This window comes from Diachasma alloeum, unplaced genomic scaffold (genome assembly GCF_001412515.2).
Source record: "Diachasma alloeum isolate Michigan unplaced genomic scaffold, Dall2.0 Dall_scaffold_00349, whole genome shotgun sequence".
Lineage (NCBI taxonomy): Eukaryota > Metazoa > Arthropoda > Insecta > Hymenoptera > Braconidae > Diachasma > Diachasma alloeum.
This window is the reverse complement of record NW_021680488.1, coordinates 8,316-35,801: the sequence shown is the minus strand read 5'-3', so window position 1 is coordinate 35,801 and position 27,486 is coordinate 8,316. Positions and strand designations below refer to the sequence as shown.

Sequence of the window (27,486 nt, the reverse complement as noted above, 5' to 3'; positions counted from 1 at the left end):
CGTATTTTCAAACATTTCTTAAAATGATTCATCATCTTCAGATCACCTTTCTCTCATTTCATCCAGTTTCATGAAGTTTCAGTTTAGTTCATTATTTTTTTGTGTGCCGTGGTAATTGCTCTAATTAAGAGTGGAATAACCTCGGGGGTTGTAGTCATACTAATGATTTATAAAAATTAAAAAATGTAGTTGATTGGTAGGGGAGGGTAGGGTAAAACGGACACTTTTGACTTTTTTTGAAATATTTATGACGTGTTGAATTGTTCATGAAATGGAATAATTTTATTTTTCAATTGAAAAATAATGATTCCTCTTTGTGATGAGCTTAGACTGAGCTCAATTGATAAATCTGTTTCTGAGTTATGAATATTTTTGAAAAAGTCAAAAGTGTCCATTTTACCCTACCCTCCCCTACATCCTCACCAATATGAGGAGATTGTCATGGTCAGGCAGCAGTTCCGATCATGTTCGAGGCTCGTCATTAAAAAGGTCATCAAAAGCCTTTCAGCATCACTGTCAGCTCTCGAAAACCTCCGGAAGCACCCTCCCGAGGCTCCCCCCGAACGCCAGACTGATCCCTCGTCTCAAGAGATCCTTCCAAAAACTCATAATCATCTCTGAGCATCATCCCTACTCGACGTATCTGCGGAGTCGTGCGGCGATTTCCGCGGAGAAGAGGAGGCACGGGAGGTCGAGGAACTGGTGGGTCGTTCATCCCTTCAGCCGCCTCAGACTCCTCTGGGATCATTTGATGGCCCTCACCTTCGTTTATTACTTCATAACGATACCCTATGTCAAAAGTTTCTCCAGAATTTGTGGACGAGAGACTTTCGAGACTTCTAAATTTGTCAATCCGGTGTTTGGGGTGTGTCTTGCAGACATTTTCATGAGCTTTTTGACCGGTTTTCGGGATGAGGAGGCCATGGAGATCGAATTGGAGCCAAGGATGATAGCCAGGTGATGAATAATTCATATTCATTCATTTTTCGGAAGGGTCCAATGGTTTTTACACTGAGAGAAAAATCCGAAGTTCGATTTACATTAAGAAAATAGTTGAGGCAGTTTTGGTGAACGATACGATTTTTTTTGTATGCGGCACATAACATTATAGTAACTTCACAAGCGTAATTTTTGCAAATCAAAATGCAGTTGAAATAACCAAAGTTCAAAAGTAACCACTACGAATCTATCGTGAGTGGAATTATAAAATAGTTGCAATGACTACATTCCATTGTAGTAATTACTTCTCCGGCCATAGTTACCGTAACCCATGAAAAATTGTTGAGGACTTTTTGACTATAATTCGATGGTGATGGAATATAGTCAGAAGAATATTTTTCTCTCAGTGTAGGGTCAAATAGTAACCTTTGAGAGATTTCGAGGGTAAAAAACAGTACGTGAATTTGTAATGGTTCAATTGTCCTTTGAATGTTCCGCGTCAACTGACCAGGACGAGTGAAAGAATTTATTAATTTCTCCAAATGTGGCACTCATGATTCGGCGAGTTACATCGCACCTTACTGAACTCAAAAATTTAATTGTAATTAATTAATTAATTAATTAATTAATTAATCAATGGGTGGGATGGGACTATAAAGAGCCTAATTGGCCTAAAGAACCTAAAGAGTCACAAGAGTCACGAGGGGTGGGATAAAGAGTCTAATTGGCTACATGGGAAAAGGTTTAAAAAATATATATAAAAAAATAAAAAGGCATTCCCTGAATTTTTCCAGGCATTACACAGGTGGATTTTTCCTCCTCGACCTGATAACATCGATACCCTACACTTGGTTCACCTCCACCCACCTCGAGCCCCCCGGCCCCGAAGTCAATTTCCTGCAATTCATAGCAGAACTAATTCCCCTCCTCAAGATATTCCGGATATCGACATTGAGACATTACGTCAAACAACTTATCACTGCACGCGGCTACAGTTCGGTCACTGACCTAACGGTTTGGTTGTCACTACTGAGTGTTTTCATACTCCACTGGAGCGCCTGCCTCACCTGGGGATTCCCCTTCGTCACTCTGTACGCCACGAGAGAGAAGATCGAACATTCTGATGCTCATGTCATCAAAAGTGGAATTTACAAAGAGAACGCTTGGTACATTTACCTGTTCAGCTTGCACATGGGACTGAGTAATATCGTGGGATCGAATTTTATGGAGTTGATGGACACTTCTATGAGTGACAAGGTCATCAGGTGCATTCTGCTGCTGTTGGGGACTGGATATCTAATTTATCTCATTGGTAAAACTACTAAGTCCATTCGAATGCAATTTACTAAAAAAAAATTTGTTCTTTCGCATACTCGGGTTTTTATGATTTGTTCCCTTAAAACCCCCCAACCTCTTGTACCGCATTCGGCGAGGGCCAAAAAAAACCTCACTTGAGAGAAAACCCTTGACCAGGTGCGAAGCAGTAAAACGGGTCAATCAAGTCGATTTTGACTTTTGGCCAGTTTTTGCTGAATATCTCGGAATCTAAGAGAGATAACAACATTTTTCTCATAACCTTTTTTATAACCCTCAAGTGGCTCTACAAAAAAGGTAATGACAAAAATTTTTCTATCTTCTTTAGATTCCGAGATATTCGCCAAAAACTGGTCAATAGTCAAAGTCGACTTAACCCGGTTTGCCGCTTCGTTACTGAATTAGAGCGTTAAAAAATCATATGCAATAACAATTATGAATAATTTTTTTTGAAATTCGACTCCTCCACAGCTAATTTCTTTTTGTTTAATATAAAAATTTGCGCCATTCATGTAAAATAATGTTCGAAAGATAGAACACCCGGGCCTTAGGTGTTCATTTCTTGTCTGTGATTATTAGACAGCCGAAACGAAAAATTACTATCCCTTGTTTCGCATAAAACAGATTTTTCGGGAGCAAAATACGTATGGGAGTATCGAATAGCGAAGGAGTTGTAATAACAAATAACAAATAACTCCAGCGCACTCTCTGCATGTTTGGCACAAAAAAATCCTTTTATAATAATTTTCAAAAAACTATTCTCTGGCACAAGTACGACTTGTTTGGGAACTTTATCGTTCTTCTCTCAATGTAACCACACAGCCATCGCCGTCGGTGGAAGCAAATTACTAATTTATTAGCAAAAATATATTGACTATCCTGTGACGACAGGAATTTCCCCACTCGTTTCTCTGCATACAGTTGTCTTCCTGCAACTGATTGAATCATCCGCCGAGCCTGAGCTCAAGTACCAAGCGATAATGAGCCGAGTTAAAGAATACATAGAGGATAAAAATTTATCGAAAAATCTCGGCGATAGATTGATTAAATACTACGAGTACAGATACCAGGGGAGTTACTTCAAGGAGAATGCAATAGCTAGTACTTTATCGAATCATCTGAGGCTCGAGATCAATGTCAGGTCGAACAGGGGACTCTTGGAGACAGCCACAGTCCTTCATAATTTACCTAGAACACTTCTGGCGAATCTATTGAGTAAATTCATTGGATAGTTTCTGCGAAGCGATTCGAGTGAATGGAGTGATTGGATGATACGGGGATTTTTAATTTTCAGACTCGATGACACCGACCATTTACCTTGAGAATGATGTGATTTACAAGTGCGGTGATAAGGGGGACTGCATGTACTTTATATCGAGTGGAACTGTAGCTCTAATAAACTCCATGGGAAAAGAAGTAAATTATTATTATAACATGGTGGTAATTTCATGAAGGAATGTAATTGTTCCATCATGCAGAGAATACGATTCGAACTGTATATTCTACTCATTATATTTGAAGGGTCAGGTGACATTTACTTGTCTCATTTGCATAGATCGGCATCAATCATTAATTTAGTAATATTACGAGAAGTTGAAGCTTATAATAATTAAGATTTACTCATCCTCTTTTAGATTTTTCTAAAATCATATAATAACTGGTAATTTAAGACTCGGGTGGATTATCTTCCGAACGTGATCTTGGTTGTTTCTCTTATTTTGATAATCTGAAATGATCTCCAATTGCTATTCAGTTTTACATAGCCCTGGAGTCTCCAAACATTATGATTGTACAAGCAAAAAAAATTGAAAAAAAGCTGAACATTTTCACAGAGCATTTTCGAATTATTGCAAATCAATAATTTCATGTATCTAATGGCTGTTGGGTCGTCATTTGTCACAGTAGTCAATGGCTGTCAGATTGTTAGTTATCATGATAAATTATCCATTCGCTATTTTCGCTCTATCGGACTTATTTCTTAATCTTTATTAAAAACGCTCTTTGAAAATGTTCAGTTTTTTTTCTACTTTTTTGATTGTACAGTCACAATTTTTAGGGACTCCTGCGTGATGTAAAAACCAATGGATGTTGTGATATATATTACATTATGAAGAGGGAAAAACAATCGAGATAACGTTCGAAAGATAATCCACCCGGGCCTTGAATTCAGTCTGGAGGCGGTAAACCGCGTCAAGTCGATTTTGACTGTTGGTCAGTCTTTGATGAATATTTCGGAATCTGAAAGAGATAGCAAAATTTTTGTCATGACCTTTTTTATAGGGTCAATTGAGGGTTATAAAAAAGGTCATGACAAAAATTTTTCCATCTCTTTTAGATTCCGAGATATTCGTCAAAAATTGGGCAATAGTCAAAATCAATTTAACCCGGTTTACCGATTCGCTACTGAATTTGTCAACTGACTATTGAGTAAATATTTCAAAATGTCATAAAAGTATTTCTCGATTAGCCAAATAATCGTCAATCTTCCGAGTTCAATTATTGATTGACGAAATGATTTCAGTAGTGAAGCGGTAAACCGAGTTAAGTCGATTTTGACTATTAGCCAGTTTTTGCTGAATATCTCGGAATCTAAGAGAGATAGCAAAATTTTTCTCATGACTTTTTTTATTACGCTCTATTGGCTCTACAAAAAAGGTCATGACAAAAATCTTTCTATCTCTTTTAGATTCCGAGATATTCGTCAAAAACTAGCCAAAAGTAAAAAACGACTTAACTCGGTTTACCGCTTCGCTACTGATTTGGAATTTGAATATTTAATTGACGATTAATTTAATAACTAAAAAATTGGTGAGTATTATTAACAATTGAGTTAATTCAAAATGTAACTATAATTAAAATTTATGATTATGCCGGTGTCTGCTCATTTGACCCTTCTGCCCCCCATAAAAACCTCCCCCAACTGACTTTACTCCTCTGCCCCCTGCAAATCCAGTTAGATCACCTGGTAGATGGCAACCACTTTGGCGAGCTCTCCCTCCTCCACCGGAACTACCCCAGGGAAGTCTCCGTAATCGCCATCGAGACCTGCGAGCTCCTCCAGCTCCACCGGCGCACCTTCTCTCGCCTCATCATCCCCAACTCCGAGCTCCACCGAAGACTCACCCGAATATCCGAAAAGAGACTCGAGGAGATCCACAACTCCACAAAAATATCCCAGCAAGACCAGGAGATCTCCAAACGTAGAAAATTTGACATGAAAAAACTCCTCATGAGGACTGAAGTCACTTCAATCAACTCGACCTCCACAGACTGAAAAAATATCGACAGAGAAATGGAAATTCATGGAAATTCAATTCTTGTTCATTCCAGTATATATTTTCTTTCTTTTTCATTATACTTATATACTTCAAGTATCCAAGCACGAATATATGTTGGCAGATGTGACAAGTTTTCTATAAACTCTCTCGAGTTATTCTTTCTTTTCGCTACTCCATGAAACGTTTACAATTGTTTATTGATTCAATGATTTCGAGTGGAATAATGAAATTATAATTATCTCGTGATGTTTTTAGCTCTCGTTATTCCAAAAATGTCATTTTTCGTCAATAAAGAGGAAGAATGAGATTCATGTAATCTTGTTTTATTGAAATTCAGACTTCGATATCAGTTTTTTCAAAATATCTCGGTATGCAAAGGAGACAGCGAAATAATCACTAGACCGGTTTTGTAGCCCTTGAAATTCCCCCCAAAAAAGGTATCAATAATAATTCTGCCATCTCGCTTATTTTCCGAGATACTCTCAAAAATAAAAATCGAAATTCACCCAATCTCGTTCCACCCCTTCAGCCTCTTCCATAACACATAAAAAAAAATCAGCGATGATTTTAACATTCACTCATCATCCACCCAAACTCACCCCCCCCCCCAATCCATAAAAAAATAACGACTAAAATATTAAACCATTCGTCAATTTTTTCATAAAAATTCACTGAAAAAAAAAATTATAAAAAAACATTCACTTGATTTTTCTTCATTATTTAGGGCGCGTTCAGAGTGTATTTACAGTTAGATACATAGAAGGCATTCGAAGCTTGCTACATTGTCGATTTATCTCCTCCCATTTATTAATTTTGTTCATTCAATTGTTCATAAACTGCATCACACACTCACTCACACGTGGATTACAAATTCATTTCATTTTTTTTTCAATGCTTAATCGCTTATTTCTCTCGTATTCTCACGTACTTTTCCTCGATCAAAGGCTCATCTCATATTTTTCATCAATCCTTTTCCTTCATGATTATTTTCTTCCCTTAATCAATTAATTTCATTAATTTCCTGGAATGTACTTATCATCTATCAACTAGCACGTTATGATTAAAAATAAGTTTCAGTCATTTACAGTTTTATGACACTTCCGAATGATTCAGTGGACCCTCTTATGTTTTCATTACTAATTAATTAAATGTTATTACGTAAAATTTAGAAATCAATAGTTATTCAACTAATTGTGCCTCAACTTAATAAACTCGATATGTTCATATTTTTATTTTGTGCAGAAAAGATAAAATGAAGGGGAATAATTACAGAAATAAATTTTCAAATTAATCAATCAGTCAATTATTCATCAGTATGATTGATTGATTGATTAATTTCAGCTGTCGATTGACACATCATTTAGATTCTTTGGTATTGATAATTAATAAAATGTATTTGGTTAAGTTCACGCCCCTTCGGAAGGTCATTCCTATCAATTTTTAATTAATTTTCATCTTCCTTCGATATAATTAATTATACAGCTACTATGAGTGGTGATAGCTTGCACGGGGGGAAAATACTTGGCAGGGAAAAAAACATCAACAACAATGATTCCTCATGTATCAACAACATTAACAACATCGGCGTTCATCATTCTATTATCTGCATTATTTTATTTGCGAGATTTATGGTTAACTCTTTCTGACTAGGGGGAAAATTTTGTTGGGGAGAGCAGGGCAAAATGAAACATCAGGAGAACTGACTGTTTAATACGATTTAGAAATTTTTTTTTTGATTTTGGTTGAGGCTCAAATGGTTTTGAGAGTCAAATGGCCCTCAACAATGTTTTGAGGGTCAAATGACCCATGAGAACATTTGGAATTCACGGTCCAATGATTTTGGGGGTCAACCAACCCTTAAAAACGTTTAGGATTAAGGGCCATTTGACTTTCAACTCTCCACGTCTTCAAAGATCGTTTGACCCTCACCTAAAAACGAAACGAAAAGTTTTCTCAATTACACCCAATAGTCGTTTTTCCAACTGTTTTGCCCCGGTCTTCCCCAAATATCTCAAATTCTAAGAGAAATAGCCAAAGTTTAATAAAAACCTTCGTTATATCCCTCATTATCGTCTGCAAAACTTCCCCCTATCTCCTCTAGATTCCGAAATCTTCGAAAACTACAGGAAAAGAGAAATAATCTCTCATCTCGTCATTCAAATGCAAAATTTGGGGACTTAAGCATCTCGTAATCATAATCCCTCATCATCTCTCTTCAATCGTTGTCACAAATTGAAATTCTCACCTCCTAATCATCATATTAATCGGTAAATTACAATTTTTTCGTGCCTTCCTACATCAATATCTCACGTCGAGTTCAATTAATTATCACTCCTCTGATTCTCCATCTCGAATCCACACACATACACACATGATTCTCTTTTTCGTTCTCCTAAAATTTTCAGTTTCATTTTATCAATTTAATTTATTTATATTCTGTTGATTTCTTAATTTATTACATACGCTTTGGACCATCGATCGATCGAGATCCACAAGTGACTCGATAAATTGTGCGTTTAATCATCCTCCAGATAAAAATTAATCAACAACAAATTGTTAATTAATCATTTCAATTTAATTTTTCTCAGTTTATTATTGATTATGCAGTCTTGTCAATTAATTAATCAATCAAAATTTGAACGAAACATATTCATCACTATGAATTATCATTATTTATTGGAGATTGATGAGTTTTAGACGACAAAATTGAAACTCTTTCGGACGAGGAGAAAAAATCAAACGATAAAATTTATGATAATTATTAATTATTAATAATTTCATTGTATTTATGATATTTACAAATAGTTCACTCCGAGTAATCGAAATTTTGTTAATTAAATTAATTGTTTAGTCTACATGAATGAAGTTAAATTATTATAAATGTCAAAGTAAATAATTATACGAGGAATTATCTAGTTTTTAGGCTTGTTTTGATTCATAAGGTTTTAGGTAATTAGCGATTAAAATTAAATCAATGGCACCTGTTCATTATTCTAAGTAGTTTGTGTGAAATGATGGGAAAATAGAAACTGGGGAAAATTAAGGGAAAACCTTGAGTAATACTGAATTCCTGGGCGGTAATATTTACAAATTCATTGGGATTAATTAGTTAATTAATCGATTTTAAGAGGGGGGGGGGATTTCCGAAGCTTCTGGGAGGCTTTGAATATTTTTCTTCGTGAGAAACTAGCGGATTGTTTAGCTATTCTCAAGATATTAATTGAATTGCTTGAGTGATTACATTTTATTGATGTATGTGATGAGGAGTGAATGATTGTCCTATCGGCGGAATAATTTTTCAACCCCAGAACCTCAATTTGATTCTCATAAGCAAAACTAAAATTCTGGAAAAATAAGAAAAGAAGGAAAACTAGTGCTTTTAATTGGGAAGTCATTATAGATTTGGAGATATCTTGGGGAAGGAGAGATTTAGGAGAAAATATCTGGAGACAACCTGATAATTCTCGAGATATTTATCCAATTCTCTGTATTCAATTGAATTATTCCTGTTAATTTCATTAGAAAATATCTAGATATCAATTCAGTTAATCAAAGAATCAATTATTTTTATTGCATTGCTGTCTATAATGAGGGATGAATGATTGTCTTATTAATAACAGAAATTTTCAACCCCAAAATCTCTACTTTATTCTCATAATCAAAACTAAAATTCTGGAAAAATTTGAAAGAGAAGGAAAACTCATCTTTTTAATTGGGAACTGATTATAAATTCAGGAATATCTTGAAGGCGAACAGGCTTAGGAGAAAATGTCTGAGGACATTTTTGCAGAGAATTAAATTTGCCAGAAAGAATCTTCCACGAAATTTTCTCCTAAACCGACTAGTTTCCAAAATACTCCCAAGAAATTCTCCATTAAATTGAATAAACTCCCGAAGCCCCAAGAAAAGCCCAAATAGAATCATCGATCGATCGACAGTCGAGCCTAAAAAATTCACACACGAATAAATATCCCTCGAAAATTCTACCACACATACCCCACTCACAAATAATTAATAATAACTCCTCATCATGTAATCATCAAGGTATAAAATCCACACTAGTTGATTCGAATAATTTAAGTCATTCTTTGAAGCTCCCCCAACGTTAATTAATCATTAGAGGATACACATTACGACTAAAAATTCACCTCAAGCCTTTGAAAATCATATTCACTTAGTCCCTTCAATGCAATTAATATTCAATACTTAAAATCCCCCATAAATCCTCTCATTTACAACAAAATCCCCAAAACATTAACCTTAAACTTAATCATCAGGTCTTAATGAATAAATCATCACCCATTAATCTCGAAAAATTCCTCATTATTAATAACAAAATTCATTACCTATTCCACATCAGACGATTGGGTATAAAAAAAAATGCTGAAGATGCCGTTTATCCATCCACTAAATTTTTGTGCAGTTGTGATGTGACTTTATGTCATGTCATAAGTACAATATGACAGTAAAAATGAAAATTTAAACAACAGTTGTTGTTGGGGATCGAGTCAGACAGAATTATTGTCACTTTGGAAATCATTTATGAACTTCAGTTGATATTACTTCGATTCAATTTCACATTTAGATTTCTAATCGTCTTTTAATTATCATTAATTATTATTAATTACTGATAATTATTAATCATAAATCATCAACGATTATTCATTGATTTATGATGAATCAGTGAAGTTCATTGGATATTATTCACAGGAATAATGAATAAAATTGTGATTGGAATGATTTCAAAGGATATTTTAAAGGGATTAAAGCTCTCTCTTACTCACGGTTTTATCTTGGAATGGGTTAGGATGTTGTTGGGATTATTGGACTAGACGTGATGGGGCTGATGACGTGGTAATGGCCTAGGTGGTGGGTTTGATCAGGACTTCATACTGTTCTCTTCTGATCGCCTCTCAGTACCCACTGTTAGAAGATTCTGAAACTCCATCTCGAGGACTTGTCTTGCCTGGAATTGGAGAATTTAAAAGATGAGGTTTGACGATTGGAACACATTTGAGGGTCAATTTTTTAGAAATGAGGGGCACCTGAACATTTTGCGTTGGTATCTGAAGGGTCAGGGCGAATGCGTTGGCATCGAAACTCTCGTCAAGGGCCACGAGGGCTCCGTGGACTCCAGACTCCAAGAGGTTGTTCCCATATTCCTGGAAAAATTAGTTTATAAAATTAGTTTGAGCCCTATCCATCGACATTCATTAAAATTTCGTTCTTAAAGCCCGTCCTGCACAGCTAATAACTTTTTTTGTGACTTTTACCCTCCACCCGAGAAGCTTCGGAATCGGTCGCAAAATGTGAGATGGGGGGGAGGGGCTTAATAATTTATTAATAATAATTTGAATTTGTTCAAAAATCTATTGTCTTTAGCAATCAATAATTTCAATTCGGCATGGATCTGAAATTACCTTGAGGCCGATAGACTGCACCCATCTGATGACCCTGTCATTGCTCCACACGATGACATCAACATTGGCCCCCTCAGCCATTCTCCTCCTGTCCTCGAGCTGTTGTCTGTCAAAATTGAGTCTCTTCAGACAAGATATTCCATACTGCAGACTTGTCCTGTGGAAGCTGTCTACCATCCTCAGTTGTCCCCTGAGATCCTTCTTGGTGAGATGATCGAGCATTCGTGCATCAACAAGGCACTCCATAAATGTAGATCTGTACTGAGGCAGACCTAGACTTGGCAGCCAGACATTGCCAATCCACTCGTGATTCATATCCCCAAAAGCAAGAGTTGTTCTAGATGTTTTTGGTGCTGATGGGGACGTCAGGGAGACCATCTCCTGAATGGCGAGTCTCAGCTTGAGTCTGTGGAGTGGATTGCTGATGCCTATTTCTCGTTGTATCTCGGTGTCACTCAGGGCTGACATTATGGCACCACTTTTGACATTGGCACGACAGGCTGCCACGTACCAGGCTGGCATTCCCACCCAGAGCTCCAGCCAGGCGACTATCGTGGGGCCGTTCCACAGGGCGAATGGTGTTCCTGCTTTCATGGCTTCACCTAGCAGCTCGTGACGAGATGAGTCCAGCATGCTGAGGGGGGGACAGAGAGGTTTAATTCGGGGCTTATGGTGGATTAATTTATCAAGAAGACTGTGCACCGTGATTTGCATGTTTCTGTATGATTATGCAGGATTTTTGATTGATTAATTAGGATAATTTGAGTTTATTGAGATGATTGAATATCATTGAGGGGAGAATGGGGCAAAATGAAACAGTCAAAAAAACGAATGTTTGACGCAATTCAAGCGAAAAAAAATTTTTATGCCACTCGTGCCTGAAACCGGATGGATTACACACTCGACGCTTCGCGTCTCGTGTCTAATTCAGCCGGTTTCAGGCTTCGTGACATAAAATTTTGTTCAGTACTTGTTGGGAAATTTCGTCCTTAACGTGTGTGGTTACATCACTCGCCTTCGGCTCATGCTGTAAACCCCACACACGTTAAAGACGATATTGCCCCACATGTACTGAAACTCGATTGTTTTTCCATCTTCATAATGTAAAATATATCACAATTTCCATTGGATTTTACATCGCGCAGGAGTCCCTAAAAATTATGGTTGTACAATCAAAAATGTAGAAAAAAAAATGAACATTTTCAAAGAGCGTTTTTAATAAAGATTGAGAAATAAGTCCGATAGAGAGGAAATAGTGAATGGATAATTGATCACGGTAACTAAAGATCCAACAGCCATTGTCTACTGTGCCAAATGACGACCTAACAGCCATCAGATACATCAAATTATTAATTTGCAATTTCCTCCCTATTGGGTTTATTTCCAAATATTATTCAAAAACGCTCGTTGAAAATGTTCAACTTTTTTTAACTTTTTTTTGATTGTATAATCATAATTTTTGGAGAATCCAAGGATATGTAAAACTGAATACCAATTGGAGATCATTTCAGATTATCAAAATAAAAAAAACAACCAAGATCACGTTCGAAAGATGATCCACCCGGGCCTTAAATTTTTTTTATCAACTTTTATTATTCTAGGGTGTACTTATGAAAATAACAATTTTCCATTCAGTGGAATGGACAATTATTGAGAAGTTTTGACAGACGAAGATTTTGTCAATGGATTAGTTGAAAAGAAAATGAAATAGCAAAATCCAATGTCCAGAGCAAGGCCCAGGGGGAGACTCAGAGGGGGAATATGGAAAATGTGATGCTGAATTTCAATCGAATAATCCATTGACAAAATCTTCGCCCATCAAAACTTCTCAATAATTTTCCATTCTACTGAAAAATTAAGAAATATATATGTAATGTTTCATTTCTGTTTCATTTTGCCCCATGGTTCATTTTACCCCACTCTCCCCTAAGTCTTTCAATATAATGAGTAGATTGTACAGGTCAAATTATATTCTCTGCATGATGGATTAATTATGTTCCTTCATGAAAACAAATTGAATGCTACATTTCCTGACGTTCACTATGTTCGTCCAAAAAAATCAATCAATCACCTCTTCTTTTTCCTTCGATCAAAATCACTCTTTCCACCCAATGTCCCAGCAACTGATACGTTATCACCGTAATCAGGATCAGCCGGGGTGCAAGCTCCCCCCATCCCCGGGACATCTCCAGGCATCGTCGTGTCTTTCCCCTTGATCTAAAAATTAGTAAATCAGTAAATCAATGAATCAATGAATTTCAGTGAAAAATCAGTTGCCGTAAAAATTCAAATCGAGGCGATTCTCACTTTCTCCTTTTTGCTGAAAAATCTCCCAAGACTGCTCTTGATTCCCTTCTTCTTCTGTGCAGCAGCAACAGCGGCTGCTGTTGCAGGACTCATTGTCGATTGCATATGCAGATGAGAGCTCGACAATTGTCCAATGGGTAGACCAACACTTCCAAAACTGTTTTTGTGCAAACTGTCCTGGCTACTATGACGTGAAGACAATGGTGAAGGTGGTGTTCCAGAATTCAGTGTGCCGTTGTTATGATGCCCATGCCTGCTAGCATCGAGCGCTAATCTAGTCTCTATGTTTCTACCGTCTATTTCGCTCATTATTTTTATTTATTCTGTGAGATTAATCGTTGCACTTGACTTTTCGTTGAAAATTTGTCTCTTTATTTTTCATTTTTGAAATTCTGCGTTATTTTTGGAAATATCTCCGAAGATGAATGATTTAGGAGAAGAAGTCATAAAATATTTTTTGTTGGAAATTTAATTTTCTACAAAAAAGGTTTTATGAAAAATTCTGATAAACCACTTTGTTCTCTAGGTATTTTCAAAAATATGCGCACAATAGTTTTTTTGTTAGTTAACAGCAAAATTTTTATCAACAAGTTTATAAATTAATTTCACGTGCCTGGCAACGAATATTCTCTGAACTCTCATCATGCCACTGCATCACATCACATTATCCTTCAGCATAAAAATTAATAATTCTGAATAATATAAAGATAATTACAATAAATCTTAAATTCTGCTGTCATTGTCTCAATCAGTTGTAGTTATCTAATTTGATTGCATATTGAATAACACAGTGGCGTGACGATTGCATGCATTATGGGAATAATTAATTAACCTGTGAGTGGAGTATCCGGCGCTAGGAAATCCGCTCTGTCCGGTGCGCCTGTTAGTATGAGGAACGAGGGATAGTGTCAGTTAGTGAGTTAATTGAAATTCACTTCTGAAGGACGATTAAAGGATCTCGTCAAGTGAAATATAAAAGAAACATAAATTTGGGGTCATTAATATCAGAAAAAATCGAGGAAACAGGAGTCCATAAATTATAGATTTTTTTCGTATTTTTTTTTCTCAATCATCTCGATAACGCGTGGTTTTAAGAGAAAATGTCAAAAAATATTTTTTATTGGAAATTGAATTCTTCATAGAAAATATTTCAACACATTTTCCCCTGAAATCAATATTTACCGAGATATTTACCAAAAACAAATGAGAAATAACAATATCTCGAATTCTAGCTAAAGTTATTCTATAAATTATAGAATTTTTTTCCGATTTTTTTCTCAATCACCTCGATAACGCGTGGTTTTAAGACAAAATGTCAAAAAACATTTTTTATTGGAAATTGAATTCTTCATAAAAAATATTTTATCACATTTTCCCCTGAAATCAATATTTACCGAGATATTCACCAAAAACAACTGAGAAATAAAAATATCTCGAATTCTGCTAAAGTTATTTTTTCTGTTGTTCAATTTTGCCCCGATCTCATCTGAATAATAATTCAGAGACTTGACAAATTGTTATGTCTTCAACTAAATCCTCTGAAGTATCGCCAAAACCCCAAAAAGTTTCTTCCAAATTCCTCTTAACGACCCAGAAGTTGATAATATCATCAAGTACCTCCTGAGTTCCTCTTGGCTGTGTGCCAATGCCTGGACAACCCTCTCTAGTCTCAGGGATCTTGCTGTCAGTGGTGATGCAGCTTCACTCCCTCCACTACCACCGCCTCCACTGTCTCGTTCACTAACCGAGTGTAACTCCTCCCCGGACAACTGCAACTGCCACAGGCAGAGATCATTATTTTCATGGAATTCATTATGGAATTCGATAATGAAATGGTACTCGAATGCAATTAAATTCCACATTTTATCAAAATGTCGAGAGACATTTTCTCGTGACATCACTTTTTCACGAGATAAATTAACTTTTCAAAATACGTTTGATAATTTTTACGACTTTATAGCACTTCATTATCGAGTTTTATCTCCGATTCGTCTCATCACAGTATTTATCTGATTGTTTATGACTATTGAGAAGGTGTTCGCATAATCCAAGCAGCAAGAATCATAATTTTCAGCAAAATTAATGATAATAGTAAGAATAATAACTGAATAAGTTATGAAGTGATGGAGAATTGGAAATTAATTAAAAAATTCTGTTTCATTCCTTCGAGAATATCTAGAGAACTAGTTGATTTATTGAAAAATATCATAGAACATTTTTCGTAGAGAATTCAATGCTCCAAAAAAAATTCTTATGAATTTTTCTTCTAAATCCACTTGATTCTGAGATATCAACCAAATAAAATCTTTTCAAAAAATTAATTTCTCCGAAATCATCACTTCACCACTAAATAAAGCCTCAAAATCATTACTATTCTGTAATAAAAAATTCTGGTCGAATGGAATGGAGACGAAACATGACAGAAGATGATAATAGCATGAAAAATGTGGATATCCAGGGAACAATTCCCACTGAATGGAGAAAAACAGCAAAAAAACATGAAAGATCTTCAGTGTTTTTTCAAAAAGACAACCCCAATTCCATTCAACCCGAGAGCTCTCATCAGTAATGATCCTCCTCCAGAGTAAAAAACAATACATAAAACTCTCCTAAAACCTAATGGTTTTACTCTGCAGTGAAAACACCGCTGGAAGCGCAGACTGAGTGGATAAAATCGAAAAAAAACGTGAAACAGCGAAATGAAAAAATCAGCGAAAAGCGATAATCAACAGAAATGAAACTTCAACTTTCTGTCGCACAATTTTCTTCAGTGGGTTGTTGTTGTTTGTTTTTTTCTTAAATGTCAGGGAAGGAACGAACCTGGCTAGCGGGGAGTGACTCGGACAGTTGTCCTGGGCTTGCCAATGAAGCTGCATACTGATGAAGATGGGCAGGTGACATTGAGGCAGGTGCCTGTAACACCGGACATCCAAAAGAACCGTCTCGAGATTTTTTAAACCAATTTTTTTTTGTCTAAATTGTCTCTTGATAATTTTAAATTTTGTCACTGAGGTCATTAATTTCGATCATCCGAGGGAGGGAGAGATGAGGGGAGATGAAGACAACGAAGATGTGAAGATTGTTATTTATTATTCGTTGGGGAGAGGAGACGAATCCACTGATAAATATTTTTTGATGGATTTTTTGAGATCCTGGGGAGATATCGAAGGTTTTGGGGCCATTTCAAGAGTTGTGATGATTTTTTATGAGAGATTGGTTCAAGTTGTTGTTGGGTATTTCTAAAAAGCTATGGGAAAATTTTTTTACTGAGTTTTTTGTTTCCCCATTTAGGGGAGAATGGGCGAAATGAAACAGTTGAAAAATGACTATTTGACGCAATTCCAGCAAAGAAATTTTTTTTTCTTAAATATTTTTTTATTAAATTTTGTTTATCAACTTTTTTTTATTCTTGAGAGTACTAATGAGATTAATTGAAAACAAAATGAAACAGCGAACTCCAAAGTCCAGATGAAGGCCCACGGGGAATTTCAATCGAATAAAGCAAAAAAAAGTGCAATCGGCCTGATCTAATCAATTGAATTACAAGGCGAATAGAAAATTATTATTCTCATCAGTACTTCCAATAATAAAAAAAATTAATAAAAAAAATATTTAACAGAAAACATTTTTTTGCTTGAATTGTGTCAAACAGTAATTTTTCGACTGTTTCATTTTGCCCCACTCTCCCCTGGCTTTATACAAATACCTTCAAACCAATGGTAGACATTGAAACCATCACAAAACACTTCTGTCCCGAGTATGACAATCTAAAAAATAAAATCCCCCAAAATCTCCTGTCCAAATCCCCCCAGCGATCGTCTCCCCTCCCCCACCCCCACTCCCACCGCCATCCTTACCGTATGATACTTATGAAGATAATCCCTATTAGGGCTGTGATGGCTTTTGGGTGTAGACCTTCCACTCAAAGGAGGTGATGCCCTCTCAAGACTCCTGCCCCTGGCCAACAAATTCATATGCTCAAGACTGCCAACCCTGCTCTCGAGCTCCTCAGCCCTGGCCTCAGTGCTCTGCTTCTCCTCCTGAATAAGCCGGATCTCAATGTTGATGGCATCCAACTGCTCCTGCAGCATCAACGCTAGAGTCTGTGCATCAGTGTGTCCACTTGGACTGATGACATCAGCAGCTGATGAAAAAATACTCTCATTGTCACCGTCACCCTCAGCATCAGAGGAGACATCAAATGCCTGTTGAACATTTGCCAGGACATGTGCCTGCTGGAGTTTCTCCCACTCCTGTTCAGCAAGTGTCCTGGCAACGTATCCCTTGGTCCCATCATCCTCGAGGCGTTTTCCCCTTCTGGGAAGTGAATGAGTGTCGAAGGAACTGTGACTAGCTGATCTTGATGACGAGGCTGGCTCAACTGCATTGGGAGAGAGACTCCTGGTGAGGGCGTCTGTCTGCTGAATGTTGAAGGCTATCTCCTGCTGCAACATCTGCCTCTTCACGTTATCAATTTCTAATCGAGCTTTACCGAGCTCTTTCATTATCTCGGATTTCTCATTCTGAAGATCCTCGGCGATCTTCCTGGTCTTCTCGAGCTCCTGGGTGAGGGCATTCTTCTCCTCCAGGGCGTGCATGCGCTCCTTCAGGTGCACCTGGAGGCGTTCGTTTGATTCTGGAAGACGAGGGGAGATTATTGGAGGGAAACGTGAGGGACGTTCTCAATTTTTTTTAGCCATGAGAGTGAAAAGACGTTTTTTGCATAAAATTTAATAATCAGTAATTAAAATTTAATAACAAGCAGCGTGACAGAAGCCATTTGACAGATTACATATGACTGCTACTCTCCACGTATTTTTTTTTCTCCTATTTTCATTTCTACCAATTTCATTGGTAGAAGGCTTTCGAATGGATCTAAATGTATGTTTTCAAAACATAAAACCATATATTCATGTTTACATTCATATATTCATGTTATATGGCCTTCTCAGTTATCCTGATGTGAAAATGAACGGTGAAATATAGATGCGTTAATTTTTTTTCTCAAGAATTTTGGGTGAATTGTTCCATCACAAGAACTATCAAAGATATCGACCTAAAATTTGATATAGGAATGTTCCTTGACAATCCTAACTAGAAGCCAAAGTTTCAAAAGGTTTCCCTGACTTTTACCCATGTCATAGTGCGCAAAAGTGAATTCTCCGACCAAAAAAATACAAAAACGACGATATCTCGATAAATTTCAATGGGATGGTATCCATATTTTGTTGGATCTACATAGATGACGTCAAAACGCGCATTTTGAAAAAAAAGTAATTGAAATCGGACCAATAGTTTTTGAGATATTGAGCAAAATAGTTTCACATACAAAATTGAATATCTCCGAAACTACTGGTCCGATTTCGTTCATCCAGAATTCCAAACTTTGTTATCATAAGACCTAAATCATACCAAGTTTCGAGTTTCTATCTCGATTATTTTGCAAGTTATTGTGCGAAGAAGCAATTTCAGCGAAAAAAATGAAAAAACGAGAATAAAACTACATTGCTCAGGGTGTAATGGTCTTTTTCCAAGCCAATTGAATAGGTATCATCATGACGAGTATTTTGAAAAAAAAAAAAATCGAATCGGTCGAATGGTTCAGGAGATATCGGCAAAAAACGATTTTCGAAGAATCGCTACATCTCAGGAACCGCTCAACCGATCGGGCTGAAATTTGGCACAAATTTGAGTCTCAGTAGTACCAATTAGCAGCCAGAATTTCAACATCTTTACCTCAATAATGCTCTCGTTATGGGGACAGTTCTGGACATACCAACACACATGTGAACACATGCAGACATTACACATGCAGATATGTTTTAAAAACATCATTTCTTCACGTTTCATGACATTTTTAGGCATTTCCACCCAAAATTGAGAAATCGAAAAGAATCATGATTACAAAGCTTCCATTCAGAAGCAAAAAAAAACGTTCATATGCAAAAATTTCTTAAATTTTCCACTGGAAGATGCTATCAACGAATTTTATCTTCACAGGTACTCATTGTCATCTCAATAAATAATTTAAAGACAATCAACAACTCTTACCTGACAGAAGTTTGTCAACAGTACTGCTCAACCTCGTGTTATGCTCCTCATTCATTTTCAAACGTTGATTGAGTCGCATCACCTCAGCATTTTTCTCCTCCAGTTGTCCCTCCAGTCTCTGAATCCTGTCTTCAGCACTACCGTGTCTCTCCTGTGCCTGCTTGTTTGAATGTCACTCATCGTTAAATAATTGCATTGATAATTAGTCAATAAACTTTCAAGTGAGATGAACGTCATGATGATGATGATGAAGTCCCTCAAGTCTCAATATATTTTTTCATTCAAAATTCACCTGAAGTTCTTCATGAAATGTACTTTAATGTTACTTTTATTCCTATCAACCCTAATTCATTAAAACCCCTAATCTAGTTTGAAAAATTATGAGCCACGAGCAAATGTTGATTGGAAAATCCAATCAGGAAAGTTCAGTTCCTTCGTTAATTGTGATATTGTGGAGATTGAATTTTTAATTGTGTCATATCATCGATTTTCGAAAAGCGTCTTGACATTTTGGAATTTCCACATCAACTTCTAGTGATTATTAATTCTAATCATGCAATGCATACCTATAAATAATCATCTTCAGTGAAGAAAGTAAGCTCTCGAAAGAATTTCGAAGCATGACGACAAAAAATATATACAATAATCAACTGAAAAAATGATATAAATCATCAAAAACGTGATAATAATTCGAATAAATCCAAGCCAGCAGCTCATGAACACTGACTAGGTCTTGATAATCTGCAATTGAGGCGATAAAAAATGATCTTCGTGACGTGAATCTAAATAAAACTATTTGAAGAACCCAGTGTTGAAAAAAAAAATTGTATCACCAATGAAAAAAAAAAACTAAAGAGTGATGATGACGATGAATGAATGTTCTGTATGAATAAAAATGTTAGTATTTAATGGATATAATTAGTAAAATAAAACAGGCACAGGCTCACACCACATTCAACTCTAAGGGAAATATTAGTTGAAAGAAAAAAAATAATAAAATCGTGGAATTAATAGTGAAGGAATTTAAATCATTAAAAATATAAAATTGATAATTAATCGAGGAGACATGTAGAATGGAACATTATGGTGTGATGTGGTGATATGATTCCCCTGCGTACCTGATTGGGCCTCCTCACCTGGGTCAGTGCCTCCATCCTAGCCTTCAACTGCTCCTCCATCTCTGGTAATTTTGGATACTGGGCCAATTTTTGTTCAGCAAGCTCTAGTTTCTCTTGGATAGCTGCTATCTTCTCCTCTTGCAGCTTAATTTGGTGGTTAAAAGATAATTAAAGGATGAGAGAATGATGTATTTTTCATTGAGTCGAGGAAGATGATGCAAAAATACGAAAGAATTTTATTTTTGAATTTTATCTGTTTTGTTTCTGGTGATTAATTGAGTCTTAAGAGTCTCTCTAAATTCTGGATTTTTTTACAAAAACTAGAACTGTAAGTTCAGAACTCATCTTTTTGTTGTGAAAATGAAGAAATCGAATTTATTAAACTTCATATACTCATAGATGTTTTATAAATATTGATAATGACTTAAAGAGAATTAAGAGAATGAAGAGAATGAAGAGTGAAACATCAATGAATAATTTTTAATTTTCGATCAATCCTTTTTTTTACTTTTTAAAATAATCTGATTGAAATCTGTAATTGTTGAAAAATGAGGGGAGGGTTGTGAATTAATTTCCCCGAAATCTGAAAAAAAAATTTGAATTCTTCGGAAAAGTCCAGTTTCCCAGATAATCGTAGCTCTTCAAAGATTTTTCTCGAATTATTTGGGAAACCGAAGAATTTTCATGAATTTTGTAGTTTAGAATTTATGTATGAAAATCTGAAAAGCAAGATTTGTGCGTATGATAAATATGAAAAAATTAAAATTTGGAAAGTGAAGAATAATGTGTGTTAAAATTTTTTAGAAATACCATGTTTTTTGCTCATGNCAATCCTTTTTTTTACTTTTTAAAATAATCTGATTGAAATCTGTAATTGTTGAAAAATGAGGGGAGGGTTGTGAATTAATTTCCCCGAAATCTGAAAAAAAAATTTGAATTCTTCGGAAAAGTCCAGTTTCCCAGATAATCGTAGCTCTTCAAAGATTTTTCTCGAATTATTTGGGAAACCGAAGAATTTTCATGAATTTTGTAGTTTAGAATTTATGTATGAAAATCTGAAAAGCAAGATTTGTGCGTATGATAAATATGAAAAAATTAAAATTTGGAAAGTGAAGAATAATGTGTGTTAAAATTTTTTAGAAATACCATGTTTTTTGCTCATGATCAACAATTAGGCAATTTTGATATGTTTTGATATAAAGATAAACTTCACACATGAAAAAATGGAAAATATGACGCAGAAAAAAATTTTGCCATTTGAAGAATTCGAAAATATTGGGGATTTTTTTCAGCGACTACTTCACGTGACTCATTGACCATTAAAAATTGAGGATTAGCGGTCAGCAGTTTCGAGATATTTCGATATAAAACAACTTCACGTTTCTTTCATCTTTAGTAAATAGGATAAATAGGATTTCATCAACTTATTTCTTCCTCCACTCAATTATGGGCATGAAATGAATTATTACGCAGCCAAAAATAACAAAATTCGTAGCTGATGATTTTTTTTTTTTCATTAACAATGAAAATAGATGTTGCGGTACCTTGAGCTGTGCCTCTTTGTGCTGCAATTCCTGCTCGAGTTTTTCGTTGAGATCATGGAGACTGGTGGATTCTCTCTGGGCATTCAGATATCTCTTCTCCAGTGTTGCTATTCGTTCCTCCTGATCCTCTTTTTGGGCCACGTTCTCCCGGAGATCTCGTTGGAGTTTGACGTTTGTCTCCTGGGTCTTCATGAGGTCCTTCTGCGCCTTCGAGAGGGTCTCCTCGAGCTCTGCAACACGACCACCGAGCTCACCCACTCGACGCTGCCAAGTAGCCAACTCCGCACTCTGAAATTATTTTGATTATTTCGTTGAGGTCTCATTCATGGTTTCCGACATATTTTGGGGATGGAAGTTTATGAAATATCGAGGAATGTTTTCTTAGGGATTTAATTCTCTAGAAAAAAAAATCTTACGAGATTTTTTTCCATTAATTCAGTGGTTGAAGAGATATTTGTGAAATTATCTGGCCAACTGAATTTATGAAAATTGATTTTTTTAATCTCTTCATTAAATTTTGTAAATATCTCGGGAATGAGTGGGTGTTGGAGAAAATGTAAAAATATTTTTTTCTGTGAGGAATTTAAGTCTTTAGAAAAAAAGTCTTTTGAGATTGACGAGATATTTACAGAATAATTTGAACAACTGAATTCATCTCAATTAAATTCTCTTCATTCCATTTTTGTATATCTAAAGAACTAGTGGATTGAGCAAACACTGTCACCAGACATGAGTCCATGTAATTCCCCACAACGAATCTATTTCAAAAATTTCCTCAAACCCACTGGTTCTCAAAATATTGTCAATATTTCTAGAAAAGTCGATTACCTTTTTCTAATTAACTATTAATTTATTGTAGTAACAAATTGTTTAGTTTAGGATTCTTTTTGTGTTGATAACAATTGTGTTCATATCGAGTAATTCTCGGAAATTTCATACGTGAATAAAAACATACAAAAATGCAGATAGAATTTTTCTCCAAAATTTCGTTGAATTTTTTAATGATTCTAGTGTAATTTTTCATATGTCCAACTAACAAATCTCATGCCAAAATACTCTGTACATTGAACGTTTATAATCATTCCACCACATGCTAAACCGATACAACCACTAATCATCATCGATCAATGCAATTTTAATCCCCAAAATCAAGGAAAAAGGGAAAAAACCTCACGAAAGTCGAGGAAAAAAATTCTGTGAGAATTCTTGTGCAAGAGAGTTTGATGTTTTTACAAATATGAAAAAATCATGCAGTGAAAATAATAAAACCCCAGTAAAAACTATTGTTTTTCCATCAAAAAGGGAAATTCCATCCCCAAATAATTGTCCACCATCTCCAAACATTTTTAATCGTCTAAGTAAATCGTTGACTAATCAATTAAATTGTCAATTAATTCAATCACTCATCTAAAACCCCAGGAATATCCATAACTTCTCCATCAAATAATTTAATCATTTGTTTCAATTTTCAAAAAAACCGAAGTTTTCATTATTCCCAGTGAATATTCGTACCTGTTTCTCAACAGTCGACTGCAAGTCAATAACACGTGCAGCCGATTCGTGGTCAGAGGTATTGAGACCACCGTTGCTCAGTCTACTTCCACTCTCCATTTTCCTCTCATCATTAAACTCAATAACCGTTGGTACCACCTCCTGTTGGTCCTGGCTAGCTGTTTCAGTTTCATTCTGCCCGATCATAATACTATTTTACATTGAGAATAACCCTTCCACCATTATCCCCCTATTTTTCCATTCTCTCTCTTCAAAATTAAAGCTTTATTGTCTTTTCTTCATTTTTCCCCGTCAATTCCCCATTATTTTGCATCTTATGTTATCATTTAACATGCAACTACTGATTTTTACGACTGAAAAATATTTTTTTGAAGTGAATTGGTGGCAACAGGAGATAAATTCAAACGTTTTCAATTCTCCTTAAAAACTAGTTTCTAAAATAAAGTCTTCTTCATTTAATTTTAGTCAATATCAAACAATAAATTTATCCCCTGTTTCCACTCCACTGGTTTCTTTCCATTTTACAAAAACAAATCGAAAAGCTCTTGAAAAAATTATTCAATCAATTCCTTCGTCTTTTCCCCGACGGCGGTGGCTGTGTGGTTAGAGTGTGGGATTGGCATGCGGGAGACCCGGGGTCGATTCCCGGCTGGGGGGGACCAAAATTTGTTTTTGACTCTAAATTTCACGGTTTCATTGTCGAGTGGGAGTCTCGCAAAAGACGAATGAGGTTTTCCCTTGTCCTTCGGCGAATGCGGTACAGGAGGTTAGGGGGTCGGAAGGGAACAAATCGTAAAAAACCGAAAGGGTATACGAGAAGAAAAAAATGTTTTTTCCTTCGTCTTTTCCCCGACGGCGGTGGCTGTGTGGTTAGAGTGTGGGATTGGCATGCGGGAGACCCGGGGTTCGATTCCCGGCTGGGGGGGACCAAAATTTGTTTTTGACACTCTAAATTTCACGGTTTCATTGTCGAGTGGGAGTCTCGCAAGAGACGAATGAGGTTTTCCCTTGTCCTTCGGCGAATGCGGTACAGGAGGTTAGGGGATCGGAAGGGAACAAATCGTAAAAACCCGAAAGGGTATACGAGAAGAAAAAATTTTTTTTTCCTTCGTCTTTTCAACGACATTTTTTTTTGTGAATTTTGCTGCTAGAAATCAATCAATCAATTTAAATGCAAGAAAATAATCTTCAAAACTACTGTAGAATCCATTTCACCCCTTAATTTCAGTCAATTCTCTTAGAAAATCTCGTTAAAATTCATGGAGAATATAAATAGTGACCATGCAAAATGACAGATGCAGTTGCGAACACTCTCACACATCCACAGAAATGAATAAAAAATGACAAACAAAAAAAAACATTAACTTGTCATGACTCAATTGTATCAATCTCTTGTGCTCATGTGTTCTGTGTGTGAGGTGAATTATATGATACCCTCATTGTCCCAATCAATAATTCTTACCTTGCTCTGACTCTCATCAGTCTGGCCATTCTCTTTGGGTCTGTCCTCGAGAGTCTTGGGATGTCCACCAGCTTTGTATTGCTGGAGCTTCAGAGATACAATAAAAAAAAAGAAAAATTAGAAACAAAAGTGTAAGAAGTTTTCAAAAACTTTTCCAGGGATGTTTTCTGTAAGGAATTTCACTCTCTAAAAAAAAACGGTCCTTGAGATTTATCTATAAAATTTGTAGTTGAAATATGTATATTTGCAAAATAATTTGATGAATAACTGACTTTATCTCAATTTTTATTTTTCATCTCAATTAAATTTTCCTCATTCTATTTTTTGCATATCTCAAAAACTAGTGGATTGAGAAAATTTCAATAGACATTATTAGTCCATGAAATTCTCCACAAAAAACGTCTTTTAAAAATTTCCTCAAGCCCACTAGTTTCCAAAATATTCTCAAAATTGCCAGAATATTCGTCACCAACTTTCCACTGATTGACTATCAACTTGTTACAAAGCATAAAAAGAAGTTTAAGGCCCGGGTGGATTATCTTTCGAACGTTATCTCGACTGTTTTCCCATCTTCATAATGTAAAATATATCACAATTTCCATTGGATTTTATCTCACGCAGGAGTCCCTAAAAATTATGATTGTACAGTAAAAAAAAGTAGAAAAAAACTGAAGATTTTCAAAGAGCGTTTTTAATAAAGATTGAGAAATAAGTCCGTTAGAGAGGAAATAGTGAATGGATAATTTATCATGATAACTAATGATCTGACAGCCATTGACTACTGTGACAAATGTCGACCTAACGGCCATTAAATACATCAAATTATTAATTTGAAATTTCCTCCCTATTGGGTTTATTTCCCAATGTTATTCAAAAACGCTCTTTGAGAATATTCAGCTTTTTTTCAACGCTTCTTCAATTGTAGAATTCTAATTTTTGGAGACTCCAGGGCTATGCAAAATGGAATAGCAATTGGAGTTCATGTCAGATAATTAAAATTATAAAAAAATCAAGATCACGTTCGAAAGATAATCCACCCGGGCCTTAAACAGAATTTTTCACACGTTCAACTAACAAATCTCAGTCTTGGTATGTCCACCAGTTTTATATTGCCTCAGAAAAAAAAAATTAGAAACGAGAGTGGAAAAAGTTTTCAATTTCCCATTCTATCGATCCCTCAGATGAAAGTTCCTCCCCCCAGATATTTTATCTCACCTCGTCTTTGGTACGTGATAGTTCCTCCTCGAGACTCGTATTTTTCTCCAGCGCCACTCTTAATCGTTCTCGTACCTGAAAGTTAGCAGAGAAAATATTGTATTTTCAATTAATTTTTTTTTTTTCAGCGATATTGTTGTCTCGGTCGGTGAGTGAGCGAGTGAATTCTCCCTTTTCTCTTTTGTTATGAAGGGGTAAAGTGCAGACCTTTTCGTCCAGGGCCTTGTGATGCTCGAAGAGGCTCTTGAGTGCCTTGAGGACCTCGACCTCGGACGAGACACCCGACTGGGCTGCAGCTTGTCTCTTCACTACTGTCATCCTCAGTGACCTTTCGTGACGTGATACCAGACATTCCAGATGTTCAAGTAGAAGCTGTTCAATAGATAATATCGTATCAACAAATAGAATATCTAAAAAAAGGATTGGTGATTCAATTTAGTGTTAATCTTATTTATTACGGGGTTTTCACTAGGGAGGGAGTTAGTTTAGGAGAAAATGTGAGAAAACCTTTTTTTCAGAGAATTTAATGATCTTGAAAAAAGATTCCGATGCATTTTATCGCAGAATGAATCGTTATGGCGATATTCACTGGAATACCAATTGACTTCACAGTAGAATGATTTGTGTTGAATATTTGACTCTTGATTTTCTTTATTCTGGGGTTTTTACTGATTTTTCATCATGCATGCTTAAATTGTGCATACCTTCCCCAAAATGAACCGCAAATACAAGTAAACAAAATTTTCCAAATCTCCTTAACCCCAAGAATTCCCAAAAAATTCATAAAATCCGATTTCAACTCCCGGAATAATTAATTTACAATTCATAGCCAACCGTAAGAAGCCGTCTCGTCTCGTCGTACGTAAACTTTAAATATGAAACATTGAATGAGGATGGTGTGGAGGCAAAACAGCCAGAGAGCAGAAGTTGGAAAAAAAAATTAATAAAACAACGGAAAAAGAATCAAGGGAAATAAGAATGCATCAGACTTTACCCGAGTGTTGTTACGCTCTGCTTTTAATTCCGAGATTTCTTCCTCTCGCTCGAGTATATTCTCACGGGCTGCTGAGAGTTCCTTCGTCAGTTGAGAGAATTCCTGTAAAAATAACCGAAACATAAATAATTAATTTCGTGATATTTATCTCGTTGTTTTTTAATTCAAAAATCATCCATTTTACTTCCATAAATAAAACTTTGGTGAAGGGATTGAAGGAAAAATATTTCGTTCAAACAACTTTCCCATTAGTGGTTAATCTTTATTCATCTCAATATACGTTTTACTTCGCTCCTGAAATCGGATTTTTTCACCTCTCGGCAGGAGATGAA

General features: G+C 35.8%; 2 protein-coding genes across 2 annotated transcripts; one reads left to right on the top strand and one right to left on the bottom strand.

Moving 5' to 3' along the window:
* The first annotated feature begins 427 nt into the window (after positions 1-427).
* On the top strand, positions 428-5,770 carry LOC107040859 (potassium/sodium hyperpolarization-activated cyclic nucleotide-gated channel 1). The gene is made up of 5 exons (XM_015261123.2): positions 428-957; positions 1,734-2,251; positions 3,175-3,468; positions 3,548-3,669; positions 5,207-5,770. The coding sequence occupies exons 1-5, from the start codon at positions 428-430 to the stop codon at positions 5,525-5,527; spliced, it is 1,785 nt and encodes a 594-aa protein (XP_015116609.1). The 3' UTR covers positions 5,528-5,770.
* A 458-nt stretch (positions 5,771-6,228) lies between these two features.
* Positions 6,229-27,256, bottom strand: LOC107040858 (liprin-alpha-1; the record flags this gene model as incomplete). The annotated part of the gene is made up of 17 exons (XM_015261122.1): positions 6,229-10,497; positions 10,577-10,693; positions 10,952-11,585; positions 13,023-13,168; positions 13,259-13,511; positions 14,091-14,138; positions 14,876-15,033; positions 16,079-16,171; positions 17,116-17,894; positions 19,310-19,466; positions 20,428-20,571; positions 21,972-22,259; positions 23,484-23,657; positions 24,946-25,032; positions 26,161-26,235; positions 26,368-26,532; positions 27,155-27,256. Coding segments are annotated over 17 exons (3,507 nt in total), but the record flags the coding sequence as incomplete, so codon positions are not given.
* Between the last annotated feature and the right edge of the window lie 230 nt (positions 27,257-27,486).

What these genes read in the sequence shown, in the direction of transcription:
- LOC107040859 (XM_015261123.2), top strand. Translation starts at nt 428, where the DNA reads ATGAGGAGATTGTCATGGTCAGGCAGCAGTTCCGATCATGTTCGAGGC. An exon ending in ACTTCTGGCGAATCTATTGA is followed by an intron (nt 3,469 to 3,547) that starts GTAAATTCATTG and finishes TTTAATTTTCAG; the next exon opens with ACTCGATGACACCGACCATT. An exon ending in TAAACTCCATGGGAAAAGAA is followed by an intron (nt 3,670 to 5,206) that starts GTAAATTATTAT and finishes CTGCAAATCCAG; the next exon opens with TTAGATCACCTGGTAGATGG.